At 39.6% G+C, this 14,434-nt stretch overlaps 1 protein-coding gene across 1 annotated transcript in view; it reads right to left on the reverse strand.

The window, feature by feature from the left end:
* tg (thyroglobulin) overlaps nt 1–14,434 on the reverse strand; it is a 353,957-nt gene that overhangs the window by 86,771 nt on the left and 252,752 nt on the right. The window contains exon 46 of the mRNA XM_073067481.1: nt 1,333–1,497. Within this exon, the coding sequence (XP_072923582.1) occupies nt 1,333–1,497 (165 nt within the window). The remainder of the gene's footprint in view (nt 1–1,332; nt 1,498–14,434) is intronic.

Genomic DNA, 14,434 nt, shown 5'->3' on the forward strand with positions numbered 1-14,434 from the left:
GCTCATAATACACCATTGTCTACATTCCACCCAATTATGCTGACACGTCCTTGGCTCTCCCACAGCACAGTTTGCTCCAACTGTTTCTCCCTGTGCCCTCTCTGCTGATCGCAGCTTATGTGATCTTAAAACCCAAATGCTGATGTCCAGATTAGTCATTGGCGCATATGCAGTGGAGTGTTTCAAGGCACATAAATCATTTTAATTTTTCTTCCACTAATTTGTAAGAGATATCACTGCTTGGTATGAATTCCTTATGAATGAGATTAAGCCAATCCAGGTGCAGTTTGGTTTGACAGAATCTCTCCCATGTAAACAAAGAACTAGATGGATTGAATGCCCTTTTTATTCCTTTCTAATGTTCTTAATACTCAGTCCAAAAGCATACCTTAAGCTCAAAGCATTGCAAAGGCACTCAAGAGTGATCATATGTTTTTTTTTAATAATTCCAAGAGCTTAGATGCAAGCTTTATGTTTTGGCACAGAGCTTTGCATGACAGAAGCATTAAATTGTAAAACTGAGAAGTTTAGTGTGCTGATTTTTACATAAGTTATGAGTTCTTTTAATGCTATTTTCTGGAATCTGATTGAGACTGTCCAGACTCACTTTCCTTAAAAAGCTTCCATTTGGCAGTTTTGCATCCTATAAGTTTGTTTTGGATTTGGATGCAGTAATCAGAAGTGAAAGGTTACTGCTCTTTCTCTAATCATCCAGTCAGAATCAAAATAAAACTTAGGATGACTCTTTGCCTCCCATGGTTTTGTTTTTTCCTTTTCAACATTGAGCATTCTTTCTCCCTCAGAACGATGATACTGGAACTTGTAGCCATTCTCTTCTGCAAGCAATTAATATTTGAGCAAAAGCTAGCTGTGTGATCAACCCTGGCACCTTGTCAATGGGATTATTTAGTTACCAAATGCCTTGCATCAAAGTTTCATAGAATCATACAACATGAAAGACCCAATTTTGGCTATTTGAAAACTATCTATTATTGCACAGCCCTGCCTTTTTCCAGAACTCTACAAAATTTTCCTATTCAATTTCTAATCCAATCTCCTCATGAAATTTATTATTGAACCTATTTCCACAGGTGTTGCAGACAGTGCATTTTGGGTCATAAGAATTTCAATGGGCAAGGAATATATTTCTCAGCATGTTGCCTTCTGCTTGGCTGTTTGCACACACGACTGTTGGAAAAATTTTCATATCTTTGAGACAGATGTCTATGCAAAATATAACTAACGGGAAGTGTTTTGCATGGGAGATTCTATGAATGATTGATGCTATACAGTAATATATCTTCAAATATTATTTAATGAATGATTACCAACCTTAGTTTGTGCTGTGTTCAGAGTCAATGCAGGAATACCACGAAGGCAAGACAAAAGGGTGGTCTTGTTATCAGTTGGACAGCCAACCTCTTTAGCCAAGTTGATTACTTGTTCCTGTGCTCTCTTCTTACTCATCACTGTACTTGGAGAGAGGGCTGATCCTCCCTTGAAAACAATGAAGAAATTTAAAAATGTGAGTTAGTGTTGAAAGTGAATTGTTATCAGTATGTTAATTTTCATCAACTACCTTCCTAACAATTTGCTCAGGAGATGCAGAATCCATAAGAATACTGTGTTACAGTAGCTGCATTGGAGGTCTCCAAGCTGCAATTGCAGAAACTTTAATAATTTGGAAAATGGACAGAGAAACCTCAGCAGGTTAGGCAACAATGGTGAAAAGAAAAAGGAATTAATTTTTCAGGTGTGTGCTCTTTCACCTGCTAAATTATCCTAGGTAAGTTTGCTGCACGGTATGCATAATATCCTAGCAGTAGAAGGAGTGAACATTTAAAGTGCTTTAGTTTGAATAATGTTAAATATCTTTGGCAATACTACAGATTGTCTGAGTGAGTGCATTTCCAACTACATTCAAAAAACTTGGCAACATCCAAAACAAAATAGCTCTCATGTAAGACATAGAATTTGTGACCTCAAACTTCCATACACTCCATTATTGATTGAGAGAAAGATCATACTTCTGAGAAGCAACAACCAAATTTAATCCATCATAATGTCAGCAGTTTCAGGAAAATAGTGCAGTGCTTTGTTTCTGAGTTAAATACCCAGGTCATTCATTGATCTGACCATATTAGCATGTGAAAAGTCCTACAGGCTCACGGACTCTGGAATACTCAATGTGTCAATTAGAATGCCCTCCATTTCAAGGCAGCTTCTGTATTTCTAAATCATATTCCCAAATAATGTAGCATTGTTTTATTGAAGTTTTGAATGAGATATTTAGCCTACAGGAACACACCACTTCAAATCACAGTTTCTATGCCTTTGTAAAACAGCACTAGCCGATCTCAAACACCACATATTCGGGGACAGTATAATTATACAGAATGCCAAATGAGCTGGTTATTGACTTCAGAAAGAGGAACAATGCGTATGCTCATGTCTACATCAATGATGCTGAGGTTGAGATCTTCAAGTTCATACATGTGACTATCACCAATATCCTGTTCTGGACCAACCATGTAGACTTCATGGCCAAGGAAGCTCACCAGTGCCTCTACTTCCTCAGGAGACTAAAGAAATTCAGCAAGTCTCTATTGATTCTTAGCAATATTCATGGATGCACCATAGATAACATTCTGTCTGAATGCATATCAGCTTTATATGGTAACTGTTCTGCATATGACTGCAAGACACTACAGACAGATGAAGACACAGCTCAGCGCATCACAGGAACCAACCTTCTCTTGATAAAATCTGTCCATACTGCTTCACTAAAGCAGCCAGCATAATCAAAGACCCCACCCACCACAAGAATTCTCTTTTCTCCCTTCTCCCATTGGGCATAAGGTACAAAAGCCTGAAAGCATGTATCTCCAGGCTGAAGGATTGCTTCTATCCCACTGTTATCAGACTCTTCAACAGACCTCTTGTAAGATAAGATAGACTCTTAGCCTCACATATACATTGTTATGATTTTGCACTTTATCATTTACTTGCACTGCTCTCCTTTGGTAGTTTGTCTACACTTTCTTCTGCATTGTTATTGTTTTACCTTATTCTAGCTCAATGAGCTGTGCATGGCTTTGATCTGTGTTAACAGTATGTAAGACAGGTTTTTTGCTGTATCTCAGTACAGTACATGTGACAATAATAAAACAATACCACAACCAATACCCTCAAATATTATGCAAGGTACATGGTAGGTGTGGACTGGTTGATGGTAGGCTGGGACTAATCTGTATTTAACTGACCAGCAGATGAACTGGGGGTTCCTGATCAAGTTGCCCACACACTTGATGCCAAACACATATATAGAGAAGAGTTAACTTATCTTCTACCTTTGCCCAACTCCGAATGCTTCTATAGTCATAATCTCCAAGACTACTCTCACTTTGAATTATCAGTTGACTTTATATCCTCTCTCATTCATTGAAATTTCCCAGATGAGGAACGACCGCTCCAGTTGGATGCCTACTTGAAAGTTTCATCCTTGCCCTTCTGCTCCAACACAAGTCGAGGCATACAACCATCCTCATTAATCACTGTTTTTGTATTCAGATTAAAACATAATTAACAACTTCATCTGTGGTCAGGCCTAATCCATTCAGGAGTATCTTCAATTTGAAATGTTAATGGCTTCTATTACCTAACTGCTAAGCTTTCCCAATATTTTCTGTTTTATCTCAGATTTCCAGAATCTGTGTTTCTTTTTAATTTTTACCTTTGGTCTGCTGTGCAATATTGTTGCTATATTGTCACATTAGCACATTGTAATTTGCATTTACTATTCATTCTGTCAAAGTAGGGAAAGGAGTTTTTGAAACAAGAACACAATATACTGATGTGACTGTATCATGTGTCTAGCAAGACCAAATGGGGTGAAACTTCTAAGCAATTAACTCTATTACTCACCTCAATGAATGCCTGACAGCATTTTTTTTCATCATTAACAATCCTGGAACTAATTTTAACCCTGAAACCCCAGTTGAAATCAATCAACCATAACATCTGTAATAGTTATATCCTAAGTAAACTAATTGTAAGATAAATTTATTGAAGTCTCAGTAGAATAATGGTTCTGTATGAGATAAATGTGTTTTACTACAGAGTAAAGATAACTCATTACAATAATAAAGGGCATGGCTGTGACCTTACTTGAAGTACTGACAGTTCCTGCATTATGGGGATATTGCATTCATAGAAATGTGTCAGTCTAATGATTTTCCATAATGGAAAGCCACATCATCTACACATACTTTAAGAAACATGAGCTGAAAAATAAGTTAAATTTATTCTTTTTCACATTAGTTACACAAGAGCAAATCTTAATCCATATCTCAAATTTTGGGTACCAATTTGTGAATTCCATAAGGGGAAATTCCCACAACTAAAAAGCCCATAACCCAGGGGCTGCCTATGATACGTACGGTTTTGGTTTCCTTGCCTGAAGGGTACACTTACTGTAGAGGAAGTGCAGTAAAGCTTCCTGCGATGACAAAAAAAAATCTATGAGAGATTGAGTAGGTTAGACCCTTAATTCTTCAGAATTTAGAACAATGAAATTTAGATAGCTTTACAGTAAAAATTTAGGGAGGATGTTTTCCTTGGATATTGGGTCTGGAGTTAAAGGTCATACTCTCAAAATAAAGATAGACTATCTAGGATTGAAGTAAGAAGAATTTCTTCGCTTGTAAGGTGGTGAATTTAAAAAATTTTCTAACCTAGAGGCTATAGATGCTTAGTCATTGGGTTCATTCAGACCATTGGTATAAACATTTCAGAACATTAAACACATTGATGACGGAAGAGCAGTGGATGTAGTGTATATGGATTTCAGCAAGGCATTTGATCAGGTACGCCATGCAAGGCTTATTGAGAAAGTAAGGAGGCATGGGATCCAAGGGGACATTGCTTTGTGGATCCAGAACTGGCTTGCCCACAGAAGGCAAAGCGTGGTTGTAGACGGGTCATATTCTGCATGGAGGTCAATGACCAGTGGTTTGCCTCAGGTTTGCCTCTGTTCTGGGACCCTTACTCTTCGTGATTTTTATAAATGACCTGGACGAGGAAGTGGAGAGATGGGTTAGTAAGTTTGCTGATGACACAAAGGTTGAAAGTGCTGTGGATAGTGTGGAGGGCTGTCAGAGGTTACAGCGAGACACTGATAGGATACCAAACTGGGCTGAGAAGTGGCAGATGGAGTTCAACCCAGATAAGTGGGAAGTGGTTCATTTTGGTAGGTCAGATATGATGGCAGAATATAGTATTAATGGTAAGACCCTTGACAGTGTGGAAGGATCAGAGGGATCTTGGGGTCCGAGTCCATAGGACACTCAAAGCAGCTGCACAGTTTGACTCTGTGGTTAAGAAGGTGTATGGTGTATTGGCCTTCATCAATCCTGGAATTGAATTTGGAAGCGAGAGGTAATGTTGCAGCTATATAGGACCCTGGTCAGACCCCACTTGGAGTACTGTGCTCAGTTCTGGTCATCTCACTACAGGAAGGATGTAGAAACCATAGAAAGGGTACAAAGGAAATTTACAAGGATGTTGCCTGGATTGGGGAGCATGCCTTATGAGAACATGTTGAATAAACTCGGTCTTTTCTCGTTGGAGTGAAGGAGGATGAGAGGTGACCTGACAGAGGTGTATAAGGTGATGAGAGGCATTGATCATGTGGATAGTCAGAGGCTTTTTCCCAGGGCTGAAATGGCTGCCACAAGGGGGCACAGGTTTAAGATGTAGGTACAGAGGAGATGTCAGAGGTAAGTTTTTTTTACTCAGAGTGGTGAGTGCGTGGAATGGGCTGCTGGCAACGGTGGCGAAGGCAGATACGATAGGGTCTTTTAAGAGACTTTTGGATAGGTACATGGAGCTTAGAAAAATAGAGGGTTATGGGCAACCCTAGTAATTTCTAAGGTAGGGACATGGTCGGCACAACTTTGTGGACCAAAGGGTCTGTATTGTGCTGTAGGTTTTCTATTTTTCTATTAAAGGCACCAAGGGATATTGGATAGAGCATAAATCTTAGAGTGGTATGTGATGACATATACATATTTAGTTAATTACTTTGAACTTGAACTTCAAATGACATTTGAGGAAAATGATCTTGGTCAGTGGCAAAGCAAGCACAAGGGGTTGAATCAACAACACACACAAAATGCTGGTGGAACACAGCAGGCCAGGCAGCATCTATAGGGAGAAGCGCTGTCGATGTTTCGGGCCGAGACCCTTCGTCAGGACTAACCGAAAGGAAAGATAGTAAGAAATTTGAAAGTAGTGGGGGGAGGAGGAAATGCGAAATGATAGGAGAAGACCGGAGGGGGTGGGATGAAGCTAAGAGCTGGAAAGGTGATTGGCGAAAGTGATACAGAGCTGGAGAAGGGAAAGGATCATGGGACGGGAGGCCTCAGGAGAAAGGGGGGGAAACGGGGGGGGGGGGGGGTTGAATACATGCTTATACTCTTACTTCTTAAATTACTATAGTTTCTCTTTAAAATGAGTTGAGCACATTCGTTTTGATAGCTCTCATTTCCCTGCCCTTTTCTGTACAACTGGTTCTAGCAGAGGATCTCCAAATATTTAGAGCTGCTTTAATATTTGCACAGTACATCAAATTTCAAGATGATTAGTGAAGCAAGGTTTAATATAATCTCATTTATTTCATTTAATAGAGCTATCCTCATGTTGCAATGATTGCCAGCTGCAGAAATAAGTGACCTAAAGAAATCAAAAGATTCAACACCCTCCTTATCTACATGGAAAAAATATGCTGTTTATGTAAAGGTGTACCTTCTAAAGTCACTTCATTCTAATAATAGTTATTAACTGAATGTAACAGCCTCAGTCAAAATTTGATTACTGAGGTAAGATTTACACTCAATTAAAGAACTTTGCATCAAATACTTCCTCTGTAATCTGTTTCTTCCTTTGCCAGTCACCATCACATTCCTGTCAATCAAATTCTCTCCAAAGTGTAAGAGAAATTATAAAGGAGGCTTGTGAGAATTCAGTGAAATAAATTGCTAGCATTTAGTGCTCCTGTTTGTATTGTGCATTTAAACTCTGTTTGAGAAAATGGAAAACAATTTTCCATTGGCAGAAGGTAAGAACAGGGAGAGGTCTACGCCAGATTGCAAATTATTCTGCTTCATTTCATACTCAAAACTGAAAATTCATTTAGTTTAGAAAGTTCTGGGCAAGCAGTTTTTATAGAGGGTTACAAGTTGAGCAAAATCTTACTTCCTCTATTTCTGCTGTATGCGTCTCGACCATTTTCTGTTTTCATTTTTTTTTTAAATGTCATGTTCTGGATGCTGATATTTATAGCCTAGCACTAGTTAGAAAACAAAGGTGATGGTGCTCTTTGACACACTGCTGGAACAGTTTTGCTGGACTAATTTAGAGGGAAGTTAAGAGTCAAGCAACAGAGCAGAACTTGCATTTTGACCAGTATGAATAGGGATGCTGGACTTCCTTCCTAAAATTATTTTAGCAAATCATTCAAGTTTTCTATTTAACAGATTCATAGACACTTTACCTTAAGTAGTTTTTTATCTTCCATTTTTTAAAACTGAACTCAAATTTTCTCAGTAAAGTTTTTAGTTGTGTTCTTTGATTATTAGTCCATTGATATTAGGTTGGACTAAACAGGGTAAATGTCATTTTCTCAAAGCAGCCTGTATTCGTCAGGCTCTACTTGTGTAATCTCTTATCTTTCTTCCTCTAGGTCCATCAGTACAACCCTCCATTACCTGACAAGTTTCCTTTCATATGTGTGCCGTTTGCTCAAATGGCAGTGAACTTCCATTTAGGAAAATACATTTCTTCTTAATTCCTGATTGGATACATTGGTGATGATCTTACATTAGTATATTATACCGTTGTCAAGAATTCCAACAGATTCGTCAGGCAAGATTTCTCCTGCTGACTTTGAGACCTCTTTTGTCGTGTGCCTCCAAGTTGCTTAAAACCTCATGCTTAATAATGGACTCCAACATCCTCCCAACCACTGAAGTTAGGCTAACTGACCTATAATTTCCTGTCTGTTGTCTCCTTCCCTTCCTTAAAGAGTGCAGTGACATTTGCAATTTTCCAGTCCTCCAGAACAGGAACTTAATGTAGCAGTTCAGAGAAGATTTACAAGACAAATAGCTCGAAAATGTGGATTGTCTTACAGGACATGACTTGTATCCATTGAAGTTTAGAATATTGAAAGAGGACTTGATTGAACTGAATCAGAATGAGATTAAATATTACTGGCTTATTTAACATGAAATGTGATGTTTTGTAACAGCAGTACAGTGCAAAGACATAAAAATTACAATAAATTAAAAAATGAATAAATAATACAAAACAAATATGTATAAGTGGTTATGACAGGCTGGAGCAGAAAATCATGCCTCATTCTATCAGAGAATTTAAATCACGCTGTCAAAGTAAGCAGTTGCTCATTTAAAATGGGGGGGGGGGGGAGGCTGGTAAAACATTTTTTTTCTGTCAGAGAGTCATCAGTCTTCAGAACTCTTTTCCATAAATGGAAAGGTGGGTTATTGTTAGGAAACAGCATTAAAAGTTACCATGCACAGATGGAAATGAATTGAAGATGTTACAATCACATCAACTATGATCTCGGTGTATGGCAGAGCAGGTTCAGCTTGGAGGGCTGAGCGGGGGTCCAATCTTGGTCACATTTCATATGTTCATTGAGAAAATTCTCTCTCATCTCCGAATTAAATGGAGAATCTCTCATTCTGAAAGTATACCTTTAACTTCCAGTATTATTTCCTGTGAGAGTCTAAGTATCATGGTATCTGCATTGATAAGTACTCTCTGAAGCTTGTATGCTTCGATTTCTTCAAAACTACATACATTAATTGCTGACACAATCTGCTAAACTATTCTTGTAAAGTATCTCTTTAATCCCAGGAAAGAAACTAGTAAACCTTCCCTGAATCACTTTTGATTCGTGTATACTCCCCCTCAAGTAAGGAGAACATAACTGAATGCAGGACTCTCAATTTGCCCAGCCATGTATATTTTTTTAACTTTTGTCGTTTCTGCAATAAAATACAAATGTGCCCCAGAAGTAACATCAAGACAGTACATTTGAAACCACACTACACTGCTGAGAGATGATGCCTAAAAGTGGATGCTCTAACAAATCAAGTGCGTTCTGATGTGGATTTTATCAAAGCAGGTCTTGAAGATATCGCACCCATGGTTGAAAGTAGCATGGATGAACAGACGGGACTGAAATAAATACACATTGCCAACACCATAAAGACTTTATCAACATAACACACAGATGAATATGTGGTCATTGTTTTTGTTTTTACACAGAATGGGGAAATTAGAAGGCAAAAACCACCAGCTTCTAAATAAGAGGAAGCAGATGAAAATACAACCTCTGGATATATTCCAGTGGCTCTCAAAGAAAAGCTTGAGCCAGTTTGATCAGGATGACTAAAACATAAATCGTGGTCATGCTAGACACATCTGGTATCCTGCTTGGAGAAATCAAGCTACAAAGCTAATTCTCCAGTACTCCAGTTTCCTCCCACAGTCCAAAGACATATTGGTTGGTGGGTTAATAGGTCATTGTACATTGTCCCATGATTAGACCAGGATTAAGCCAGGGGATTGATGGGTGGCATGGATTGAAGGGTGGAATAAAATAAATAAATTGCCGTAAAATGCTGAACAAAACAGGAAGAATTTCTAAGTTCTACAGCAGTTTTCACAGCTTCAGATCATCTGACACAGTCAGTAATTCTGAAAATAAGGGAAATAAGATAAAAATGACTGGTCATTATGTATCTTCAGACTATTTTTACCAGGATGAGACTCAAAGTCTGGTCTAATTGGGTGGCAATTAGTTTCTATCAATATTCTGAGATTGTGAACCCTGGTAACCTCATTTCCTTTCCTGTGATAGGGAACAGGCTGAATAAATGTTCTATTCCACACACCATCTATCCGTATATCCTCTGCTTGGCCTGTTTTTGAGTTTACCAGATTGCAAATGCTGGTTCCCACTTCACAACAATGGCACTGAAGCATGTATCACACCCTTCGTTCATCTGTTAAACTCAAGGCTTTAGTCACAGCTACTTCCAAAGTGGTTACATTTTAAATTGTGTATAATTAAACTACTATCATGGCAGTCAGTTGTTTGACTGAGGCAGTCAGATTTTTTTTTGTCTATTAGTGAGAGTGGGTGCAAGGTTAGTAGCATGTTTCTGTGAGATCAACGAATTTGAGAAACACCCAGTTTTCCTGATAACTACATCTGCACAAAATGCACTGAGCTGCATCTCCTTAGATATCATGTTAAGGAAATGGAACCTTTGGCTTATATGGAAAAATGGATCTACAGGGTGGTTAGTTAACCCAAAGCCACAGTAGACAGGTTCCTGGGTGACTATCAGGAGAGGGAAAGGGAATAGGCAGCCAATGCAGAGTGTAGATGTAGCTGTTCACTTCAATGATGAGCATATCCCTTGCATATCTAAGGAGCTGCAGCACAAGTCATTTCGTGCAGATGTAGCTATCAGGAAAAACTGGGTGTTTCTCAAAAACTGGGAGAAGCCACAGCAGTTGGGTCTCTGGCACTGAGTTGGTCTCTGTGGCACAGGGGAGAAGGGGAGTGCAGCACTGATAGGGGACTCCACAGTTAGAGGAACAGGCAGGAGGTTCCATGGATGTGAAAAAGACACCCAGATGGTATGTGGCCTTGCAGGTGCCAGGGTCAGGAATGTCTGAGATCGAGTCCACAACATTCTAAAGGGGGAGTGAGCAGCCAGAAGTCATGATAATATTGGTACCAAAGACACAAGCAGGAAAAGGGAGGTGTTCCTGAAGATAGAATATAGGGTGTTAGGCAGAAAGTTGAAAAGCAGGACCTCCAGGGTAGTAACAGATTGTTGCCTGTACCACTCATGAGTGCGGGTGTTGACAGAAGAACGAGTGGCTGAAGAATTGGTACAAGAGGCAGAATTTCAGAATTCTGTAATTCTTCTGGAGAAGGTATGACCTGTACAAAAAGGAGGACTAATATCCTTGCTGGCATGTTTGCTAACCCTGTTGGGGAGGTTTTAAACAAATTTGGCAGGGAATTGGGAACCGAAGTGATTGGGATGAGAATGGTGCAATGGGTATACAGTTTGATGCAGTGACTAGTGCAGTGAGGCTGCGAGGAAGGACAGGCAGACGATAGGGCAAAATTGCAGTCAGTGGGATGAGTTGCAGTGTAACATGGGGACAAAATTGACAAGGGTAATGAATACAGGACTGAAGGTGTTATATTTGAATGCACACAGTATATTGAATAAGGTAGATGATTTTGTAGCGCAGCTAGCAATTGGCGGGTAATGTGTTGTTGGCATCACTGAGTCGTGGCTGAAAGAAGGTTATAGTTGAGGGCTTAACATCCAAAGATACACATTGTATCGAAAAGACAGGCAGGAAGGCAGAGGAAGTGATGTGACTCTGTTAGTAAAAATCGAAATCACATCCTTAGAAAGAGGTGACATAGAATCAGAAGATGCAGAATCCTTGTGAGTAGAGTTAAGAAGTTTCAAGAGTAAGGCAGCCCTGCTGGGAGTTATATACAGGCCTCCGAACAGTAGCCAGGGTGTGGCACAAATTACATCTGGAGGTACAAAAGATGTTACAATAGTCATGGTGGATTTCAATATGGAGGCATATTTGGAAAATCAGGTTAGTGTTGGTTCCCAAGAGAGGGGAATTATAGAGTGCATAGGACTTGGCTGCCCTAGTTGACCCACTAGGGAAAAGATAATTCTGGATTAGGTACAGAACCAGATTTGATTAGGGAGTTTAAGGTAAAAGAACCCTTAGGATGCAGTAACCATAATATGGTAGAATTCACCCTGCAGTTTCAGAAGGAGAAGATAAAGTCAGATGTATCAGTATTAAACTGGAGTAAAAAGAATTACAGGTGCATTGGAGACAAGGTGGCCAAAGTTGATTAGAAGGAGGCACTAGCAGGGATGACAGCAGAATAGGAATGGCTGGAGTTTCTGGGGGTAATTCAGAAGGTGCAGTATAGATACATCCCAAAGATGAAGCAGTATTCTAAAGGGAGATGATACAAACATGGGTGATAAGAGAAGTCAAAGACAGCATAAAAGCAAAAGAGGGGAAATAAAATGTAGCAAAAATTAATAGGATTCGGAAACTTTTAAAAACCAACAGAAGGCAACTAAACGTCATAAGGAGAGAAAAGATGAAACATGAAAGTAAGCTAGCCAAAAATATAACAGAGGATACAAAGAAGTTATTTCTGATATATAAAGAGTACAAGAGAGGCAAAAAGGAATATTGGACTGCAGGAAAATGCCACTGGAGAGGTAGGAGTAGAGGACAAAAAAAAAGGTGGACAAACTTAACTATTTTGTGCCAGTCTTCACTGTGGAAGACACTAGAATGTCAGGGGGCAGAAGTGAGCGTAGTTGCTATTACTAAGGAGAAGATGCTGAAAGGTCTGAAGGTAGATAAGTCACCTGAACCAGATGGTGTACACCCCAGGGTTCTGAAAGAGGTAGCTGAAGAGATTGTGGAGGCATTATTAATGATCTTTCAGTAATCACTAGATTGTAGAATGGTTCTGTAGATCTGGAAGAGTGCAAATGTCACTCCACTCTAAGAATGGAGGAAGGCAGATGAAAGGAAATTATAGGTTAGTTAGCCTGACCACAGTAATTGGGAATATGTTGGAGTCCATTATTAAGGATGAAGTTTTGGGGTACTTGGAAGCGCAGGATAAAGAGACCAATGTCAGCATAGATTCTTTAAGGGGAAATCTTGCCTTACAATCTAGTGGAATTCTTTGAAGAAATAACAAGAACAGATAAAGGAGAGTTAGTGGATTTTGCTTATTTAGATTTTCAGAAGGCCTTTGACAAGGTGCCGTACATGAAGCTGCTCAACAAGGTAAGAGCCAGTGGTATTACAGGAAAGATGCTAGCATGGATAGCAGACTGGCTGACTGCAAGAGGCAAAGATTGGGAACAAAGGGGTCATTCCTGATTGGCTGCCAGTGACTAGTGGTATTCTATAGGGACAACTTCTTTTCGTGTTGTATGTCAATGATTTGGATGAGGGAATTGATGGCTTTGTGGCCAAGTTTATGGATGGTTTGAAGATTGAGGAGAATCAGATAGTGTTGATGAAGCAGGGATACTAAAGAAGGACTTAGACAGATTGGAAGAATGAGCAAAGATGTGGCAGATAGAATATAGTGTAGGGAAGTGGTCATGCACTTTGATAGAAGGATTAAAAGCATAGACTATTCTCTAAATGGGGAGAAAATTAAAAAATCAGAGTTGCAAAGGAACTTAGGAGTCCTCATGCAGAATTCTCCAAAGGTTAACTTGCCGGTTGAGTTGGTGGTAAAGAAGGTAATGTTAGCACTCATGTTGAAAGGACTGGAATATAAAAGCAAGGATGTAATGCTGAGAGTTTAAACGGCATTGGTTAGAATGCACTTTGTTGTGAGCAGTTCTATGCCACATATTTAAGAAAAGATTTGCTGGCTTTGGAGAGGTTCCAGGAATGATAGGTTTAACATATGAGGAGCATCTGATGGCTCTGGGCCTGTATCTGCTGGAGTTTAGAAGAATGAGAAGGAATCCCATTGAAACCTATTGAATATTAAAAGGCCTAGATAGAGTGGATGTGGAGAGGATATTTCTTCTAGTGGGGGAGTCCTAGAACCATCGGGCACAGCCTCAGAATAGAGGAACATCCCTTTAGAACAGAGATGAGGAGGAATTCCTTTAGCCAGAGGGTAGTGAATCTGTGGAATTCATTGCTACAGACAGCTGCGAAGGACAAGGTATTGAATATATTTAAAGTGCATATTGATAGGTTCTTGATTTGTCAGGGCATCAAAGGTTACGGGGAGAAGAATGCTGTTGAGTGGGATAATAAATCAGCCATGATGGAATGGCAGAGCAGACTTAATGGGCTGAATGTCAAAATTCTGTCTCTATGCCTTATGATATTAATGGAGAATCTGGCAGTTCATTAATATTAGGATGGCATGGTGACACGGCTGCCTACTCACGCCAGAAACATGGGTTCAGTCCTGATGACAGCTGCTATCTGGATAGGGTTTGTATGTTCTTCAAGTGACTGTGAGAGTTTCCTCCACATGTTCCACATCCCAAAGTCATGCTGATTGGTTAATTACAAACCAGAGAAAATCAGCAGATGCTGGAAATCGAAGCAACACACACAAAATGCTGGAGGAACTCAGCAGACCAGGCAGCATCTATGGAAAAGCATACAGTCAACATTTCGGGCCGAAACCCTTTGGCAGGACTGGAGAAAGGAAGCTGAGGAGTAGATTTAAGAGGTGGGAGGAGGGGAGAAAGGAACACCAGGTGATAGGTGA

The sequence above is a fragment of the Hemitrygon akajei genome, chromosome 1 (assembly GCF_048418815.1).
Source record: "Hemitrygon akajei chromosome 1, sHemAka1.3, whole genome shotgun sequence".
NCBI classification, from domain to species: domain Eukaryota; kingdom Metazoa; phylum Chordata; class Chondrichthyes; order Myliobatiformes; family Dasyatidae; genus Hemitrygon; species Hemitrygon akajei.